This window comes from Lynx rufus, unplaced genomic scaffold (assembly GCF_022079265.1).
Source record: "Lynx rufus isolate CCGP_SWC_20201006 ecotype Redwood Valley unplaced genomic scaffold, mLynRuf1.p SCAF_1, whole genome shotgun sequence".
In the NCBI taxonomy this organism is placed as follows: Eukaryota; Metazoa; Chordata; class Mammalia; order Carnivora; family Felidae; genus Lynx; species Lynx rufus.
Window position 1 is genome coordinate 123807471 of NW_025814823.1, and position 13523 is coordinate 123820993.

Here is a 13523-nt window from a genome sequence, read left to right on the forward strand (position 1 = left end):
TTTCATCAAAATTAAAAACTTTTATGCTTTCATAGACACCACTAGTAAATAAAGTAAAAAGTAAAGTCCACAGAATGGGAGAAAATAATTTGCAAATCACATATCTCGTAAGGGTCTAATATCCAGAATACGTAAAGAACTTTCAATAACTCACAAACAGAAAAGACAAATAATGTAATTTTTAAATGGACAGAATGTTTGAATAGACATTTTTCCACAAAGAGGATAAACCATTAGCCAACAAGCACACAAAAAGATGCTCAATATCATTAGTTATTAGGTAAATGCCAGTCATAACCACATAGAGATGCCACTTCACACTCACTAGGATAGGTTTTGGGTTTTTTTGTTTTTTGTTTTTTAAATTGTTTTTAGTGTTTTATTTATATTTGAGAGAGAGAGTGTGTGTGAGCAGGGGAGGGGCAGAGAGAGACAGACAGAATCTGAAGCAGCCTGCAGTCTCTCAGCTGTCAGCACAGAGCTCAACGTGGGGTTTGAACTATGAACTGTGAGATCATGACCCGACCTGAAGCAGATGCTTAACCAACTGAGCCACCCAGGTGCCCCGTTTTTTTTGTTTTGTTTTGTTTTGTTTTTTAAGATAATTAACAAAACGGTATGGTAATTGTGGAAAATAGTTCACTTCCTCAACAAGTTAAATATAGAATTATTATAATATCCAACACTTGCACTCTTGGGTATATAACCAAAAACAGAAAAGTATTTTCAAACAAAAACTTGTGCATGAATGTTCATGACAACACTATTCACAGTAGCCAAAAGGTGGAAATAATCCAAATGTCCATCAACTGATAAACAGATCACCAAAATGGTATACTCATATAGTGGAATAATATTCAGTCATAAAAAGGAGTGAAGTACTGATACATGCTGTGCTACAGGGTGGTTAAACCTTGAAAACATGCTCAGTGAGGGAGGCCAAACACAAAGGGCACATATATGTGATTACATATATGTGAAATATCTAGAATCCATACAGACAGAAAGGTTGTCAAGGACTAAGGGAAGGAGGGAATGAGGAGTGTTTACTTAATGAGTATGGAGTTTCCAATTGGAGGAGTGAAAATATTCTAGAAGTGAATGGTGGTGATAGTTGCATATGTTGTGAATGTAGTAAATGTATTAATGGTGAGTTTTATGGTTTGTGTATTTTACCCCAGTTGAAATAGTGTTTGTTCACAATGGGATGGAGGTGTAATGAAATGAGTGAAGAAGGGAAGTCAGCACTAGGTGCAAGAATCAGAGCAGGGAATGGTATCAGATGGTTAGATTAAGAGGACACTTCTGGAAAGGGGCCTCTGTTTTGGCCACTGACTCAGTAGAGAAAGAACTGTAGTTGAATTGCCAGTCCTCAGTTTTAGCGACCTACACCCTGGTGGTGGTAAAAGTCTGATGTCAGTTGCAAACTGGATTCTTGCTGAAAGTGAAAGCAGCATATTATTTAAAAGATCCAAAATAGTTCTATCCAGTGGGACTTTACACAGTGGTGGAAATGTTCTATATCTGTGCTATTCAAGTACAGAAGTCAGTCAGTAACCGCATATGGCAGTTGAGAATTTGAAATGGTGCTAGTGCTATTGAGGAACTAAATATTTAATTTTGAATTAATTTTAATTTAAATAGCCACATATGGCTAGTGTCTGCTGGCAATATATTGGAAAAGGCTGACAAAGTACATTTCTACCATCACAGAAAGTTTTACAGGACAGTGCTGTATTGAGCAGGATAGGCCTAGTATAAGTAACCCCCTTCCCACATCCATAGGAGTGAAACAGTTTATCACATGTCTGCCAATTCAGACTCACTTTGAGGATTGACAGTTAGTGAGTTGAGGAACTTTAATGTGGCACCTTAATGTAGAAAGGAGAAAATACACAGGATGACTTACAGTTATCAATGCAGGCTGACTTTCTTTTCCACATTTGTAGTAGGAAAACAGAGGTATCTTTTATAAAATTTATGTAAGTATATTTTTTAAATATTTTGTATGTGTTTTATTTACAGAGGTAAAGAACTCAGAAGAACAGTATAATAAAATAGTAATACCAAATGAGGAAAGTGTTGTCATCTATTATAAGATTAGACAGCAGCTTGCCAAACTGGGAAAAGAAATTGAAGAATATATTCACAAACCAAAATACTGCTTACCATTTCTACAGCCAGGTCGTTTGGTAAAGGTATGTCATTTTTTTATAAATTATTTGGATGTTTCAGTATTTAATATTTTTTGGATCAAGATTTTAATTTTTTGTTTTTAATTTTTTAGTGTTTACTTCTTGAGAGGGGTGGCAGAGGGACAGAGAGAGAGGGAGACATAGAATCCGAAGTAGGCTCCAGGCTCTGAGCTGTCAGCACAGAGCCTGACGCAGGGCTCAAACTCATGAACTGAAACACAAGATCATGACCTGAGCCTAAGTCAGACACTCAACCGACTGAGCCACCCAGGCGCCCCTTAATTTTTTTTTTTTCTTGTAGAAATGCTTCCTGCTACAAGACTTGATCTATATTAATTATGTTGTTTTTACACATTTCACATGGGATTGATTGGGGGTAGGGTCATGGGTGAAGACCTTTTAATCTACACTGATTTTCATCTTGGGGTATATAAATTGAAGTAGACACTTTTGGAAATAAAATATTTCCAGTAATCAAAAAATAGAAGCGGTTTTGTAGGTAGTTTTAAGAACTGGTTGAAGTCATTAGCTATAAAATATAGAAAGATTTCAGATATTTTCAAAACATATGCATCGTATCATTTTAAAAATTTGATTGCCAGTTGAGAGATTCCTATTGCTATTCTAGAGGCCTGTGAAATTTGGTGGTCATTTCTTTCTTTAAGGCTAATAACCTTTTACTCATGTTTAATAGTGATCTTTCAACAAATATTTTACCAGGAAAACTCAAAGTTTTCTTAGCCTATATATAACATGGGCATGGAAGTCTACAATTGCCTTTTGACATAAATGTTCTTGTTTACTTGCTTCCTTTTCTTTTTAGGTAAAGAATGAAGGAGATGATTTTGGCTGGGGAGTAGTGGTAAATTTCTCCAAAAAGTCAAATGTCAAGGTAAGCCATTTCCCTTAAGGTAGAATCATATATAAATTTTTCGTGAAGTTTTTTCAGACTCATGAAATTGATCAAAGTAGAGATAGCATTACTTTAAGAGAAGCTGTATTAAATTCTACCATGAGGAATTAAGGTTTTGAATTATCTTAAATTTTATCCTTAAAGTGCTGTGGTTGTTTTCCTAACAACCACAAATTTTAATTTCATTATAATATGCATGTCTTCTCTGAATTCATTAGTACTTTTTATAATTTTACTCTTTAACCTGAATATTAGAAAAAATTATCTTCTGACACTGAAAATTAGAATTTTGACTCAGGTATATAATAGAGATTTGAAGAATTCAGGTATATAATAGAGATTTGATTCAGGTATATAATAGAGAAATGAAGATTTGAAGTATTAGAAGAGCTAGATTTACTTATTCCCTCTAAAGGAAGACAGTAATGAAGTTTACTTTGGTCATTATTTATATAAATATTTTGGAAAGATTATTTGTATATAAAATCAAGGAAGATTTTGTTAACTTGTTATGTGAGTGACTGTCTTGAAATTAAGTTAGCCATTCCGTCTGTTATATTTTCTGTCAGTGTGTAACCTCAGGCAAGATATTTTGTGTTTCCATGTATATTTTTCTTTATTTTTAAAAATGAATAGTTTTCATAAGACGGTATCTGCATTCTCATGAGGTTTACCATTATGATTTTCTTGTCATTAACTTCTTTTTCCCACCTGTGAATAAAACATGTAGGAATTAAGCTTTCGGATTGGAAGTTATTCCTGATAAATGTAAATGAATTTGGAGATACTGAAGCATTTGTTTTGGAGAAACAATTAAGTTCATGGGTTTGTAATGGGTGTTTTTGTGAGTGATCTGTGATTAATCCCACTCAAGAACTTCTTAAGGATATTCAGTTTGTTTTTACCATTTTGATAAATTACCATCTTCATTAGTAATTATAAGATTTGTTTTTTAAGTATTGTCACACTTGGATCCCAATTTAATAAGCATTCATTGGCCACACGCAAAATCTGTGCTTACATCTTTTGGTGAACAGCAGAAAGCAGATAATTCAAATAAAAGGCAGGATAGTATAAGTATTTTAGTAAAGATGTAAGTAAAGTGCATTTGTAGCACAGAGGAAGAAGAAATTATGTCTGAGCTATTAGAGATGGCATCTAATTAGGAAGATAATTTAAACTTTCAAAGGAACCTTGAAGAAAGAGTAGTATTCATTTAAGGAATATTTACCACTGGAGGAGCAGCAATGTGCAGCAGGCCCAGAACATTTCAGTTAAAGAGTAAAATTTTTAAAAGTATTGAAGTTAATCATGGAAGATAATTAAAATATACATTTGAGTATATTGGGTCTCAATCTAAACATGTGAAAACAATGGTAGAACATATGTTTGAAGATGAGTTGGTTGGCTGATTGGTTTGCTTGCATTTAGTTTGGGTGTTAGTTTTTATAATGTTTATTTTTGAGGGAGGGATTGATCTGATCGGAAGTTACTGTATTGTTACAGTGTTTGAAGGATATTGGAAGAGATAGCATAGTAGACGCAAGTTTGTCAATTTAAGGAGACTCTTACTCTTTCGGGAGTGAGTCAGAAGGAGGATGGTAATAGAAGGGTTCACATGGTGGAGACTGAGGAACTAAAATGGACAGACTTGTGTGGGAAGTTGGGGGGAGTGTTAGTGATGGTAAGGTTTCAAAAAAAGTTGGCTTTATTGAGTCTAACAGTATTAAACTGGATAAAGTTGCCTCTTTCATTCTGTCCTTCCCCTTTTTTAAAAACACATAATGAAGTGAAGCTTGGGATTTTAACCTTGACAAAGATTGCATCGGTATTATTCATTTGAGTTGTGACTAGCTCTGACTTAGAGCCTTTTATATTTTCTATTTCACTACCTTTAGCCATGAGAAACTATTAAATGCTTGCCTACCTCTTCTTTCCATACACACACGCATTATTTTCTTTAGGAATAATTATTAGTAACATAGATAACCTTTTCCTTGAGAAGCACTTTAAAGGATGGTAGTCTTTATTGAAACTTCTGACAGCTGTTAAGTTTTGTTTTCTGTGTACACTGGAAAGTGTGGCAGTAAATGCTAAATGTTGTGGTTCCATTCATACTTACATAACTCATGATGGAAAAGCCGTTGCCAGTTTATTCATTCCATAACTTGTCTGTATTTAAGGGAATTTGCTAGGGCAGAATATTTTTACCTACAGTGTACTGAAGTGCTATTTTTTTTTTCACTACAGGGTTTACATATTGCATGTGTTTCTTTTTTCATCAGTTTTATTGAGATAGTATTTACACACTATACTCAGTGACTTAGTATATTCACCATCACCACAATTTCAGAAGATTTTCATCACCTCAGAAGGAAAAGGAAACTTTTGTCATCCCACCCTATCTTTCCATACCCTCAGTCCTAAACAACTACTGATCTGCTCTCTATAGATTTGCCTATTCTGAAAATTTCGTTAAATTGAATCATCATGTGGTATGTGGTCTTTTGTGTCTGGCTTAGCATAATGTTTTCAGGGTTTAAGCATGTTGGATATGTCAGCACTTCATTTCTTTTTATGATTGAATAGCATTCCCTTGTACAGATACACTATGTTTTATTTATCCTTGGACTGTTTCCACCTTTGGGCTATTATGAATAATGTGCCTGTAAGCATCCATGTCTAAGTTTTTGTGTGGACATATGTTTTCGTTTCTCTTGGGTGTGAAATTGCTGGGTCCTATGGATACTGTATGACCATTTAAAGAACTGCCAGGTTGTTTTCTCAAGTGTCTGCACCATTTCACATTGCCAGTAGCAGTGTATGAGGGTTTTGATTTCTTTACATCTTCATCAACCCTTAATACCTGACTTTTTATTACTTTTGATGTATAATGGTATCTCGTTGTGGTCTTGATTTATATTTCCATGATGACTAAATACTGTCAAAGATCTTTCTGTGTGCTTTTTTAAATTTTATTATTTATTTATTTATTTATTTTTATTATTTTTTTTAACATTTATTTATTTTTGAGACAGAGACAGAGCATGAATGGGGGAAGGACAGAGAGAGAGGGAGACACAGAATCGGAAGCAGGCTCCAGGCTCTGAGCCATCAGCCCAGAGCCCGATGAGGGGCTTGAACTCACGGACCGCGAGATCGTGACCTGAGCTGAAGTCGGACGCTTAACCGACTGAGCCACCCAGGCGCCCCATTTTTTATTTATTTTTAATGCTTATGTATTTTTGAGAGAGAGAGACAGAGTGCAAGCAAGGAAGGGGCAGAGATGGAGGGAGACACAGGATCTGAAGCAGGCTCCAAGCTCCAGGCTATCATCATAGAGCCTGAGACGGGGGCTCAAACCCACAGCCTGTGAGATCATGAACTGAGCCAAAGTTGACGCTCACCCGACTGAGCCCTCAGGCACCCCTCTTTTTATGTGCTTATTGGCCATTTGTATATTCTTTGGAGAAATGTCTTCAGCTCTTTTGCTCAAATTGAAATTGAGTTTTCTTTTTATTTCTAAGTTATGAGTTCTTTATACTTGATTTCCAAATATTTTTCTCCCATTTTCTGTCTTGTCTTTACTTTTTTTTTTTTTTTTTTCAACGTTTATTTATTTTTGGGACAGAGAGAGACAGAGCATGAACGGGGGAGGGGCAGAGAGAGAGGGAGACACAGAATCGGAAACAGGCTCCAGGCTCTGAGCCATCAGCCCAGAGCCTGACGCGGGGCTCGAACTCACGGACCGCGAGATCGTGACCTGGCTGAAGTCGGACGCTTAACCGACTGCGCCACCCAGGCGCCCCTTGTCTTCACTTTCTTGATAGTGTCCTTTGTAGTACAAAAGGTTTTAGTTTGATGTAATCCAATTAATCAATTTTTTTTTTTTCTTGTAACTCATGGTTTTGGTGTCCTATATAAGAAACTATGGCCAGGGGCACCTGGTAGCTCAGTCAGTTAAGTGTCTGACTTAGGCACAGGTCGTGACCTTACGGTTCATGAATTCAAGTCCCACATCAGGCTCTGCTGTCAGCACAGACTTCGCTTCAGATCCTCTGTTCTATCCACACACACACCCTGCTCTTCCCACCTCCCGTCTCTTCTTGTTCACTCTCTCTGCTCTCTCAAAAATAAATAAACATTAAAAAACAAACAAAAAAAAGAAACTATTGCCAACATCAAGATCATGAAGATGTACCCCTGTGTTTTCTTCTAAGAGTTTTATTGTTTAAGCCCTTATATTTAGGCCCTTGATCCATTTTCAGTTAATTTTTGTATGTGGTATAAGGATCCAGCTCCATTCTTGTCCTAACCCTGGTTGTTGGGAAATTCTTCCCTCTTTAAATAATCTTGTCATCCTTATCAAACCTCAGATGATCATAGACATAGGTTTATTTCTGGACTCTCACTTCCATTCTATTGACCTCTGTGTCTGTCCCAATGCCAGTATCATATTGTCTTCATTTACCGTATCTTTGTAGTTAAGTTTCAAAAAAGTAGACTTAGGAGTTCTCCAGCTTTGTTCTTCTTTTTCAAGATTGTTTTGGCTGTTCTGGGATCCTTAAAATTCCTCATGAATTTGATTATCTGCTTGTCAGTTTTTACAAAGAAGTCAGCTGGGTTTCTCAGATGGCTTGCACATGAATCTATAGATCAGTTTGGAGAATATTGCTATCTTAACATAATAAGTGTTTCAATCATGAACATAGCATATTTTCCCTCTTATTTAGGTATTCTTTAATTAGTAATTTATTGTTTTTCAAGTATGAATTATACACTTTATTTTCTGTATACAGGGCCCTGTTGTGTCTGCAAATAGAGATGGTTTTACTTGCCTCTTCCCAGTGTGAATGCATTTTAGGTCTTTTTGTTTTGTTGTTGTTTTGCCTAATCATTCTGTCTAAACCCTTGAGTACTGTATTAATAGTGGGCAGATATGCTTGTTGTTTCCCTAAGTTAGAGGGAGAATGTCCATGCCTTGTCTGTTAACAATGATGTTAGCTTTGGGTTTTGGTAAGTGTCCTTTAACAAGTTCAGGAAGTTTCTTTCTGTACCTAGTTTGTTGAGTGTTTTTATCATGAAAGATTGTTGTATTTTGTCAAATGCTTTTTATGTACCTATTCAGATAATCATGGGGTTATTTTTTATTCTATCTTGTATTTATTCTGATAACAGTATATTAGATTAATTGGTTTTCACCAATTTTGGATTCTTGGGTAAATCCTGCCAGGGGGATTATTATTATTTTTTTTTTATGTGTTGCTGGATTCAGTTTGCTGGTATATTGCACAAGATTTCTGCATTCACATTCACAGGAGATATATGTCTGTAGTTTTCTTTTGATGTCTTTGAGTTTGGTAACAGATTAATGCTGACCTCATAATGAGTTTGAAAGTGTTCCCCTTCTCTTCTGTTTTTTGAAGAGTTTTTGAAGAACTGGTATTATTTTTTTTATTTATTTTTATTTTTTATTTTTTTCAATATATGAGATTTATTGTCAAATTGGTTTCCATACAATACCCAGTGCTCATCCCAAAAGGTGCCCTCCTGAATACCCATCACCCACCCTTCCCTCCCTCCTACCCCCCATCAGCCCTGTTTGTTCTCAGTTTTTAAGAGTCTCTTATGCTTTGGCTCTCTCCCACTCCAACCTCTTTTTTTTTTTTTCCCTTCCCCTCCCCCATAGGTTTCAGTTAAAATTCTCAGGATCCACATAAGAGTGAAACCATATGGTATCTGTCTTTTTCTGTATGGCTTATTTCACTTAGCATCACACTCTCCAGTTCCATCCATGTTGCTACAAAGGGCCATATTTCATTCTTTCTCATGGCCACGTAGTACTCCATTGTGTATATAAGCCACAATTTCTTTATCCATTCATCAGTTGATGGACATTTAGGCTCTTTGCATAATTTGGCTATTGTTGAGAGTGCTGCTATAAACATTGGGGTACAGGTGCCCCTATGCATCAGTACTCCCGTATCCCTTGGGTAACTTCCTAGCAGTGCTATTGCTGGGTCATAGGGTAGGTCTATTTTTAATTTTTTGAGGAACCTCCACACTGTTTTCCAGAGCGGCTGCACCAATTTGCATTCCCACCAACAGTGCAAGAGGGTTCCCGCTTCTCCACATCCTCTCCAGCATCTGTAGTCTCCTGATTTGTTCATTTTGGCCACTCTGACTGGCGTGAGGTGATATCTGAGTGTGGTTTTGATTTGTATTTCCCTGATGAGCGACGTTGAGCATCTTTTCATGTTATTATTTTTTTTTAATTGGAAGAATTTGGCACCTGGGCCTCGGCTTTTCCTTGTAGGTAGTTTATGATTACTAAGTCAGTTTTATAGGTCTTTTCAAGATTGTTTATTTCTTCTTGAATTCGTTTCATTGATTTGCTTTCTTAGAAATTAGTCCATTTCATCTAGGTTACCTAATTTACTTGTACACAGTTGTTCATCATATTACTTTGTAATCCAATTTATTTCCATAAGGTGGAGTCTTTGATTTTTCATTCTAATGTCCGTCTTTGATTTTTCATTCTAATAATTTGAATCTTTCATCTAGCCAAACGTTTGTCAATTTTGTTGCTCTCAAAGAACCAGCTGTTTGGTCTCATTGGGTTTGTTTTTTTTTTTGTATTTTTCATTTTCTTAATTTCTGCTCCTTTACTAATCCTTCCGTCTGTTAGCTTTAGGTTTAGTTTGCTGTTCTTTTTTATTGTCTTAAGGTGGGAGGTTAAGTTAATTGGAGGTCTTTCTTTCATTTTAATATAGGCATTTATGCTTGTTAATTTCCCTGCAGATATTTTAACTGCATCCCTTAGGTTTTGGTATATTGTTTCTTCATTTTCATTCACTTCCAGGTATTTTCTAATTTCCCTTTTGATTTCTTCTGTGACTCACTGGTTATTTAGGAATGTGTTAATTTCCATATATTCGTGAAATTCCCAAATTTATGTCTTTTTTTTTTTAATGTTTATTTTTGAGCGGGGAGGTGGGGTGGGTGGGGAGGGGCAGAGAGAGAGGGAGGCACAGAATTTGAAGCAGGCTCCAGGCTCTGATTAACACAGAGCCCTATGCAGGACTCAAACCTACGAACTGTGAGATTATGACTTGAGCTGAAGTCGAACACTTAACCGATTAAGCCACCCACGTGCCCCCTATATTTGATATCTAATGTCATTCCATTGTTATTGAGAAATAATTGGTATTATTTCATTCCTTTTGAATTTATTGAGATTTGTTTAATGGCCTGACATGTGGTCTATCCTGCAGAATGTTTTATGTGCAGTTGAGAAGAATGTATATTTTGGTTGAGATATTCTATAGATGTGTATTAGGTCTGGTTGGTTTATAGTGTTGTCTATGTCTTCTGTTTCTTTTTTGCAGATCTTTATGTTGTTCTATGCATTATTAAAAGTGAGACATTAAAGTCTCAACTATTATTTTTGTTTCGTTTTAAAGTTTATTTTGAAAGAGTGAGAGAAAAGGAGAGCAAAAATCCTAAGCAGGGAGATCATGACCTGAGCTGAAATCCACAGTCAGATGCTTTAACTGACTGAGCTACCCAGGGGTCCCTCAACTATTGTTTTTGAATTGTCTATGTCTCTTCTCATTTCTGTCATTTTTTGCTTTATGTGTTTTTGTTTTCTATTAAAGTAGAAATTTATCTGAAATTAGCATAGTATGTCACCTTTTTTTGTTGCTTACATGATACACCTTTTTCCATCTTTTTATTTTAAATCTTGTGTCATTGAGGTTCAACTTTGTCTCTTACAGACTGCATAGTTAGATCTTTTTTTATTCATTCTGAAAAATTTCTACCTATTGATTGGGTTGCTTAATCGATTGGTTAATCCATTCACCTTTACTGTTCTTGATATAGTTGGATTTGTGTCTTTCATTATGCTTTTTGTTTTCAATAGTCTCATTTCTTGTTTTTCTACTCCTTTAGTTTTGCATTCAGTGCTTATTTTCTAACATAACATTTCAGTTTATTTGATGATTTCTTTTTCTATAATTTATATTTTTCTCTCTTTTTTTTGTTATTTTCTTAGTGGTTGCTAGGGCTCAATATTTAATATTTAATATTTCCATATTAAGTTAATAGAATAAGTTTCAGATTTATACTGAATTCCAGTGAGATGTAGAACTATTACTCCTGTATGCCTTTATTCCATTTTCCCTCTTTTTTGTGGTATAGTCTACAAATGTTATGAACCCAACAATACACATTATAGTTATTAATATAGTTTTATGACGTACAAAGAAGCTTAGAGACAAATTAGTAGGAGTGCTATAGTGAGTATAGTTGATAGGTTATTTGTTTGTGAGGCTCAGGGCAGGGACAATCGTGCAATTTCTAGACAAAAGGAGCAAGTATTTATTTATAGTTGTTATATTAATCTCATCATTTATCATTTCTGGTACCTTTTATTGGTTCCTCTGGATTCAGGTTACCATTGGAGTTACTGCCTTAGCTCAGTACAACTTTGCTCCTACCCACCTACTTTGTGGTATTATTGGCAAATTATTGGCAAACATTTCTATATATTATAGACTTAACAATTCAATATATACATGTTGATTTTACCTTTAAATCATTTAATAGAAAAAGAATTCTTCAATTATTTTTAAAGTTTTTTTTTGGGTTATGGTTTTGTTTTTTTTTTGAGAGAGAGCAGGGGAGGAGCAGAGAAAGAGGGAGAGAAAGAATCCCAAGCAGGCTTTGTGCTGTCAGTGCAGAGCCAGACATGGGGCTTGATCTCACAAACCGTGAGATCATGACCTGAGCTGAAATCAAGTCGGACACTTAACAAAGCGGATCTGCTAACAACACATTGTGTCAGTTTTTCTTTTTCTGGGAATGTCTTTATTGAATGATAACTTTCCTGGATAAATATATTCTTGGCTAACAAGTGTTTTTCTATGAATATGCCAACGCACTGCCTTCTGTTCTTCATTGTGCTGAGAAGTTTCTGCTGTTAATCTTGTTCTGGTCCTTTGTGAGAGATGAGTCCTTTTTTTCTTGCTGCTTTCAAGAGTCTTCTCCTTGTATTTGGTTTTCTGCATTTTTACTGTGATGTGTCTGTTTTTTCATCTCCTTATATTCATTCTACTTGGTATCCATTGAGTTTTCTGGATACGTAGATTAATGTTTTTCAATTAATTTGGGAGTTTTCGGGCATTATTTCATCAAATATTTTTTCAGCCCTTTCTCTCCTGGGACTCACATATGGGTATGTTGTACTTATTGTTATCCTACATTTCTCTGAGGTTCTGTTCATTTGTCTCCTTTTCCCCCCGCTGTTCTTTGGATTGCATAATCTCTGTCAGCCTGTTTTCAGATGTGCTGCTGTTTTCTTCCACTTCAGATCTGTTGAGCCCTTCTAGTGATTTTTTTCATTTCAGGCATTGTATATAATGAATTTACGGATTTCCTTTTTGTTTGTTTTTATCACATCTGTCTTTATTGATACTCTCTATTTGATATGACATTGTTATTGTACCTTCCTTTACTTCTTTAATTATGGTTCCTTTACTTGTTTGAACGTAGTTGGCTACCATTGAACATTCTTTAATTATGGTTCCTTTACTTGTTTGAGCATACTGGCTACCATTAAGTCTTTGTTTAATATAACATCTGATGACTCTGATAGGTACTTTATTCTGTTTCTTGCTTTTTTTCTGGTACATAGGTCTTGGATCATACTTTTCTTTTCATGTCTTAACGTTTTTCTTTGAAATTGGACATTTTAAATAATGTAGTACTCTTGGTACTGGTCCCTCTTTCCCTCCCCTCTCACAGGCATATTGTTATTTGCTTGTTTATTAAGTTAGCGATTAGCTGGATTGAGGAGCAGAGAAAGAGGGAGAGAAAGAATCCCAAGCAGTCTTTTCCACCCCCCACCCCCCTCCCCCCACTCAAAACTGGCTTTACCTAGCATGTCCTGAAGTGTTTAGGTAAGGACCTGGCAGGTAAAGCATGGAGGCAGTAGCCTCAAGTATTTACAGCTTGCCTCTCCCAGCATGACAGCAGTGCCTTAACGGTCAGGTAAGCAAGAGCAGTTGAGGCCCCAGCATTCTCAGCAGTCCCACACATGTAAGATAGAGTCTCTGGCCAACCACTGGTGGCTGAGCAGAAGAAGGGAACCCCTACTTCTCAGATTCACTTGCCCAGAACTTAGCCTCAGCAATGGGTAGGTGGGAGCAAGTTAAGAAATGCTGCCATCCTACCCCTCTTCGGAAAATTGCCCTCCAACTGAGAGAGCTTTGGGGAGAAGGGAGCCTTGCTATGTTTTTTGCCTTCAGTAGTCTGCAGTTTCTGTCTTGCTGAGTTAGGAAGAATGAAGTGGGCGTGATCTTGGCTTAGATATCAGACTTATGTTGTTTCTAACGAATTTTAGTGTATTTTCT

The 13523-nt window shown here is 36.0% G+C and overlaps 1 protein-coding gene across 1 annotated transcript in view; it reads left to right on the plus strand.

Annotated features, from left to right (window-relative positions):
* MTREX (Mtr4 exosome RNA helicase) overlaps positions 1-13523 on the plus strand; it is a 106608-nt gene that overhangs the window by 51985 nt on the left and 41100 nt on the right. The window contains exons 17-18 of the mRNA XM_047086584.1: positions 2026-2198; positions 3019-3087. Of these exons, the coding sequence (XP_046942540.1) occupies positions 2026-2198; positions 3019-3087 (242 nt within the window). The remainder of the gene's footprint in view (positions 1-2025; positions 2199-3018; positions 3088-13523) is intronic.